General features: G+C 37.6%; 1 protein-coding gene and 2 long non-coding RNA genes across 3 annotated transcripts in view; 2 read left to right on the top strand and 1 right to left on the bottom strand.

The window, feature by feature from the left end:
- Positions 1-1,789: 1,789 nt before the first annotated feature.
- LOC129751107 (uncharacterized) lies at positions 1,790-2,537 on the bottom strand. The gene is made up of 3 exons (XR_008738602.1): positions 2,398-2,537; positions 1,946-2,308; positions 1,790-1,816 (listed from the first exon to the last, which is right to left on the bottom strand). It is a non-coding gene; the product is annotated as an uncharacterized LOC129751107 (long non-coding RNA).
- An 841-nt stretch (positions 2,538-3,378) lies between these two features.
- Positions 3,379-3,747, top strand: LOC129755866 (uncharacterized). The gene is made up of 2 exons (XR_008739342.1): positions 3,379-3,512; positions 3,621-3,747. It is a non-coding gene; the product is annotated as an uncharacterized LOC129755866 (long non-coding RNA).
- A 2,031-nt stretch (positions 3,748-5,778) lies between these two features.
- LOC129751690 (G protein alpha i subunit) overlaps positions 5,779-7,604 on the top strand; it is an 89,786-nt gene continuing 87,960 nt past the window's right edge. The window contains exon 1 of the mRNA XM_055747353.1: positions 5,779-6,595. Coding sequence (XP_055603328.1) covers positions 6,481-6,595 — 115 coding nt within the window. The 5' untranslated portion in view covers positions 5,779-6,480. The remainder of the gene's footprint in view (positions 6,596-7,604) is intronic.

The following is a 7,604-nucleotide window of genomic DNA, read 5'->3' as shown; positions in this document are numbered from 1 at the left end:
ATTGTGTACTGAAAGTCCTTTGAACGAAATAAGGTACCTTCTATTGACCAACCCACTCAATCATCTCAAATGACATTAAGTTTAAATACTAATCATTACAGTGGCAATTAGCTATTGATGGATTGGTCGAGAGGCTGATGAGTTTCATTGCAAACTAGAGAGCAGCGGTTCAATTCTCTAGGCGTGTAAGCAGCTTTTGTAATCAAAACAATATAATAAAAATCAATGAGATAGACCATGATAGACCGGCAACCTAGCAATCTGACATGTGGTTGTCAGAGCAATCTGTCACTCGGATTTTTTTTCGGCGCGTAGAAGTTTCTTGACATTCTCTTAGAAGCTGAATAGCGTTCTCTACAGCCACCTAAACGAACTTGAAAGTAGCTTTAAGAACTTAAATTTTGGGCTGATTAGCATTCTCTTCAGACACAAACGAGAGCTGATTAAGCTTCTATGGAACCTTTTTAAGGGAATTCTGGTTGCTTGGGTTTTTATTCTGAAACGTTCTTATACTACAGTGAAAAATATGAAAAGAAAAAAAAATGAAAAACAGCATCGGTCCAAGTTGGATTCATGTGTTCATCAACTGTGACGACAGGGAAGGTATTCAAACTTTATTTACAAAATATTCAACCACCATTGACGGTTCCGAACAAGGGGTGCGTAGATTTGCTCGCCAAAAAAAGAAAATTACAATTCTTTTCTTTATGTTTTTCCATTAATTTGTTACGTAACTGAACCAAGTACCCCCCCCCTCCCCCTATGTAACAGCAAGTAACGCAGACTCAACCCCCCTCCCCCCCTACATGCGTTACGTAATTTGTGTACGACGCCTTTTTAGCAGGCCCAATCCCAATTTCAAAGCTTTGACTTTGACAGAGAGGATGCTGTCAGTTGAGTGAAGATTGAGCTTTGACTGTGAAAATTTTGAACGCTGATTGCCACTGTAATGATTTAGTATTTAAACTCAATAGATTGTATCTTATTTCGTTCAAAGGACTTTCAGTACACAATATGAATCATAACAAAAATTCGCATCATCAAAAATTTATTCGAATATCTTAACATTTATAAGAAAAATTAGAAAAAATTTTGAATTCCATTTGTAAATATCAGTACAGATATAAACAGAACAAATACCATGACAAGAAATTGACAGACATTTTTGACATGTCGCTTAGAATTCCCATATAGGTTCTTTAAAACACCTTCAAGTATCTTAATGGAGCGCTTGAAAAACATTTTTGACATGTCGCTTAGAATTCCCATATAGGTTCTTTAAAACACTTTCAAGTATCTTAATGGTACGCTTTAGAATGTTACGCGAACGTTATCGACCTTCTTGAAAAACATTTTTGACATGTCGCTTAGATTTCCCATATACACACAAAAAAAAAGCATAGTAAAATTACTAGATCCGTGGTTTAAATGAACAACACGCAACCATATTTTTGAGTCAATAATGTTTTGTTCTTGATATTACCATGCACATAGTAATTTTACTTTGTGTTAATTTTGGCTGCGCATAGTAATTTTGACTACGTTCATAGTAAAATTGTCAATGATAGAATGAGCTCTTTAACTTCGAGCATAGTAAAATTGCAATTTTCCATTATCGTAATAACACATTAAAATGGGTACCCTATCATGATATACATCACAAAATTACCATGCGGCATTGTATAAAGACCTCGAAATAAAATTCATTTGTTACAAATTAAAATTTTTATTTATTTTAATTATTTTTCATTAACTTCAATTCATGGTGGTAGCACCACCCACGAATGAGGCACAGGGGTTGCATCACACTTAGCGTCTGAAATAAAAATGAAAAAAAAGGGAAACAATTAATTATAGGAAATACGAAAACGTACAAAAACTGTTCAGTTTGCTTGTTCAACAAGCAGTAAAAAAAATTAGAAAATAAAAACACAATTTCACTCACCTGAAAGCCTGCATTTAACGGCCCGGCAGATGTACTGAAATTGCGTTCCGCAAACAGTGCGCCAGCTCACCGGTTAGCAGCTTTCGTCACAATGTCCTCCGAAGTTGTCCAATATCCGAAATCGAGGGAGGTTGAGGAGCTCGAGCGCATTCGCCGACACAAAATAAATTAAGAAAAAACAGTATCACACATGGAATTGAAAAAAATGGTAAATTCGCCTATCCGCTGGTGAATAAAATAGAACTAAATTTCACTAACCTGAAAAATTTCCGACCAGACTAATATGCTGTCCCGCTCCGGGAGCGTTGGTTCAAAGGCTCGTTGAGGCCCTTTCCAGCTGGTCGACGACACAATCTGGGAAATCTTTCGACAACAATATAGGAAAATTGTTCTGTTAGCATATTTCATAAGCAGTTAATTGGAAGTAACAAAAAAAAACACAATTTACTCACCTGAGGAAATAATTTTCCCCATCCGACAAACCGACAATCCGATAATTTTGTTCGCGTTCCGAAATCGCGAACGGCTGGCCCGTAAAAAACAAACACTCGAATGAAGCACATAGTAAAATTACTATGAATTATAATGAGCATAGTATTTTCGACAACACAAATGACGGTGTTTCAACATTACCATGGGCATAGTAATTTCAAGAACACGAATTGTGTAATATCCGAATATCATGCGCATGGTAATTAAGCCACGAGGAAATTACTATGAGCTGTCAAAGTTCGCATAGTAAAAATACTATGTCGTAGTATTATCGCCCAGATTTTCGGTAAAAAATACTAAATCATGGTTGAAAATACTAAATGATGGATATAGTAAAACTATCATGACTCTGTATTCGAAAAGCCCATGCAATTTTTTTCCGTGTAGGTTCTTTAAAACACCTTCAAGTATCTTAATGGTGCGTTTTGGAATGTTACGCGAACGTTATCGACCTTCTTGAAAGAAGTTCCATTAAAAGCGCTTAGAAGTTCCGTTATCGATAGTTAAACCTATCAAAGGGCGAGGGAAGTTCCTGAGTAACTTTTACGCGACAAGAGTCACCTGAAGTTCCCGTAGAACATTTTTTCAGCCAAATGTGAACTTCGGAGTTCCATCTTTAAGTAAAAACGCGACTTTTGGTTGCTTGGGGTTTCAGTCTCAGAACTAAGATTCTCCCAACTTCATTAAGATTCTACACGCAGAAAAAGAACGGGGGATGGTTTCAATAAAACGGTTTTGTTATTATATTTTACTTTTCCAATGCATTTTTTCCAGTGGTTTTCATAAAAAAGTCGAATGAAGTTCGTAAAAAAATTTTGTTATTTGCACACTCACATTTTTTATTACTCAAAAATAAAATTTGGTTTAATTTTAAACAAAAACAGATTTATTTCAATGAAAGTGTAGCTTCAAAACGATAACTACAAAACTGAAAAAAAGAAAAAAAAAAGGAAATTCTTAGAACAACAACAGTGATAAAATCATCGGAGGCCGCCTGGCCATGGCCCTGGCGAAGTATTTTCCCGAAAAACAACGGCATGTCGATCATAGTATTCATCGGCTAGCAGCTATCCAGGTAAGTTTCGAAATTTTTAAAAAGTCAGAAAACAGTCCATACCCGTCCACGAGAACAAAGATATTCTACAGCAAAGTGAAATTAATTATTCCAACATTTTTTTTTCAGATGCTACGACCCGAGATAGCCACCGAAATATTTCCGATGCACGTTCCGGACTCATTGGCTGTAGCCCGTCTGAAATTTGAACGACCGGCATGGCATGGTAATTCCGAAAATAAATAAATTAAAATTATATTCGTGTTTCCATTTTTTACTTTCCGATAATTCCACAAAAAACAAATTAAAAACCATTTTAATTTAAATTGGAAAAACTGAATTCCTTAAAACCTAAAGATTGTAGTTAATGTGATGTACATTTTGTTCATACTTTCGAATCAATGCATTTTTATGTGTTTTACCCAAAATTTTATTATTTTGATAAGAATCATGCATCATTTTCAAAAAGGGTGTATTTTATTTTAAATCAAACGATAAGTTTAAATTGAATCGATATTTTTAATCAGTGTGACCAGAAATATATTTGTGCTTTTTCCCAACCAAAATTTTTATTATTTTTGGTCGAAATCTTATTGTTTCTAAAATAAATTTTTCTGCGTGAAGTGTTTTCCTTTGAAAAGGACTTATTTTCTCTCAAAAACCGTGTTAATTCGCTAAATCCGTGTAAAAAAAACCGTGTTAATTCCCGAAAACCATGTAAAAAAGCCATGTGAAAAAACCGTGTAAAAAATCGCCAAAAAAAACCTTAGTGTGTATATGAATTCCGAAGCCAGATACAGATTTCTTTCTGGAATTGTGCATTACACCAAATTTTTAGTTTCATAATTTTCAGTCTACACATGACACATTTTTATTTTTCAAATCTCAGTTTGAAGTTAATGATTATTTTACACAGTGGAACAGTAGTTTTAGTGGTTTTAGTGCCTTTGTTTCAATAACTGATTTTTGCAGATTAAGGCGTCCTGAACACGAATATGTTGTCAGATTTTGTCTATCACCTCTAGTTATGGCGTTGAGAAATTTCGAAATAAATCAGTTTTGAGTATTGTCAATTGCATGAAATTTTAGACTATTGAGAGAATCTGATTTGACAGGTAACAATTCCGCACTCACTAACACCATCACATTCTTTATATAAACTATCATGTGCTAAAAGTTGAAAAGGGACTACATATATGAAAAAAGGAGCAACATCAGAGTTCAGTTACTTCAAATTATTTCTACCAAAAATCAACTTTCATACGCACCGTTGCCGTCTTCAACAAACTGCGCAGATTGCACCTATTTAGACCCCCGTGCAAATAATTTGCGCGCAGTAAAATCTGCTCACAGACCTATATATAGACAATGACAAATATCGATATTCTCTACATCTTAGGATAAAATTGAATTAAAAACAATTGCGACTGGTGTGTCAGTAAAAATTGTCAGTGAATCCATAATTTTTTGGCTAATTTTTCAGTAATTCGAAAAACGCCCGAATAATGCATGATTTATTTGTTCCACTTACATTCTTGTACCCGAATGTACAGAATGCATTCTGTTTTCTGTTCGTTTCTTTTCATTTGTTGATCGGTCAATTTTCGTTATTAAACTCCTTGGTTTGCTTTCATAATAATTTTCGCCAAAACAATAACGATTATGCCGTTTGGAAATGTGATTCGAAAATCAGAAGCGAGCAACGGCTGATTTGAAAAACTGACACGGGCTGTCTATGTGTGCGTCAGTGCGAAAATATTTCTGCGTGGAAATAATTTGCACAGGAGTCTAAATAGGTGCAATTTCCGCAATAAAATCAATCTTTAATATGAGTTTTTCGTCTTAAGTTAGAGAGTTTTCAAAATATAAAGTAAGGTATTTCCGGCAAACTCAAATAAAGCTTTGAGAAATACCTACCTCTATTAGAAAATGTAACGGTCAACTCAAAGAAAGGCATCTATTCGTTTTATTTCCCTTTTAGAGCTTTTCATCTGGAACCGTTAAGCTTGATAACTTTTCCGCACAGTGCCCACGAAAAGCTTCGAGTCCAGCACTGGATCAACTGTCAAAATCGGTTTCGCCAAGTTTTCGCCCGCCCGAAGAGCGAGAGCCGAACAACGGCAGTGGAGCCAATTCGCCCGATTTCATACCCAAAAACAGAGAGCGAAAGAAAGTTTTCGAACTACGGGAGAAGTGACTCATGCAAAGCACACCATCAACGAAACGACGACGGCGAAGAAAAAAAGTTTTTCTGGAAACCACAGTCGAACGGGCTCGTTCGTTCGTTTGATTTCAAGCAGCGGGTCAGTTTAGTAGCGAGAAACTCGTCCCACGAGAGAGAACCGTCCGTGTGTTCCGTAGTGTCGTGTTACGTGAAACTTCAATGCGTCGCCGCCGTTCCTCTTTAACTGCTGCTTCTGGTTACTAGTATCGTCATTAGTAGTGTGTAGTGTGTTATTTGCTGTTTTTGTGTTCCCGGGTGTCCTTCGGGAAGTGGAATCGCCCCTTTCTATCAGTGTACTGATCGGAATCTTTTGATTCCTGCTGATGGTCGATCTTTCTCGATCCCACAATCCTCTTCCAGCCAGCTAGCCGTGGCGTCAGTTGTGCGAATAGGTCGTGGTGCACCCTCATACATCAAGAAGAAATAACGCAACGTTGCAGCACGAGTTGGTTGACTGCTACCGCTGGTGATATTCAACAAGTGTGAACCCGGGTGAGGCCAAAGTTGACAACGTCCATAGTCTCTCGGGGGGGAACTTCAGGAATTTGGTCCTCTGAAGGTGCAAAACAGGGCGTTTCAAAGGTTCTTCGAACGAAGGGAAGGTTCAGCAGAAGAGAAAAGCGAGTGAAATTTTCAGTGCGTCTAGTGTCTGCTGCTGGAGTAAGTAGCTGAGTGTGATTTGAAGAAAACGAAGAAGAAGAATCAAAAGCAGAGTAATAGGTGCTCTAGAGGTGAAAGAAGCCGATCAAGTGGTGGTGAATCAAAATGGGTTGTGCAGTGAGTAGAGATAAGGAAGCCATCGAGCGGTCAAAAAACATTGACCGAGCGCTGCGTGCCGATGGAGAACGGGCTGCGAGCGAAGTCAAGCTGCTTCTTCTGGGTAAGTTCCATCCATTCCCCCCGAAACGGGCTACCGGAATTTGGTTTCCTGTTCCGGAATCGTGTCTTCTGCAGATCCCCCGAAATGGGAAGACCGACCGACCAACTGCGATACACACCCATTCACACATAACAACGAACAGACGCACACAAACAAACCGGAAGACGCATAATCAAACGGGTGAATCTCAGGGGGTGGAAGTGTTGCCAATCTGTCTGTAACGTATTCGGATTAGAACTTTATTGTTATTGTACCTAATTACAATTGCACGGAAAATTAAAAAAAAAGGTAAAATTTACCGAGAAGCTAGGTGATTTTTTCCACCCAGCTTTCTCGGTAAATTTTACCTTTTTTTAATTCACCTAGAAAAAAGGTAAATTTTACCTTATTCGCATTCACCTAGCAAAATAGTAAATAATACCGTTATCTCATATTTATTTATTTATTTATTTATTTATTTATTATTATTAATTCATCGAACAATTGTGTTTAAATGAATAACTTAACGATCACAAAGAATTAAACAATCTTGATTGGTGTAACCGACGAACAAAACGACTTGATGGCTCTCCGAACTGATGTAAGTGCTCAACATCCTGGAATATGCGCATCATTGCGCTGATTGGTTCATTGTAACCGTAGGATGTCCTATGAGTTCGACTCGACAGCAGCGAATGAGATCGTGACATTCTCGACGGAGCCCTAAAGCTGATCATCCTAAGCAGGTTTGGTGATTGTACTTCTCCGTTCAAAATTTTAGCGACAAATGTGGCCTGTTGAGTTTTTCGACGACATTCGAGAGAATCTAGTCCTAAAAGCTGGCACCGATGAGGATAAGGGGGTAGATCTTCGGGATGGTTCCACGGCAGATGACGTAAGGCGGATCTGATAAACCGCTTTTGCACTCGTTCGATTCGTAAGATCCAGCTTAGCTGGTATGGGGCCCATACGATTGAAGCGTGCTCAAGAATAGATCGGACAAGTGCGCAGTACAGTGACTTTAAGCAAT

Source organism: Uranotaenia lowii, chromosome 3 (genome assembly GCF_029784155.1).
Source record: "Uranotaenia lowii strain MFRU-FL chromosome 3, ASM2978415v1, whole genome shotgun sequence".
In the NCBI taxonomy this organism is placed as follows: Eukaryota; Metazoa; Arthropoda; class Insecta; order Diptera; family Culicidae; genus Uranotaenia; species Uranotaenia lowii.
The sequence above is the reverse complement of the archived record's forward strand: the minus strand, read 5'-3'. Positions and strand labels throughout refer to the sequence as shown.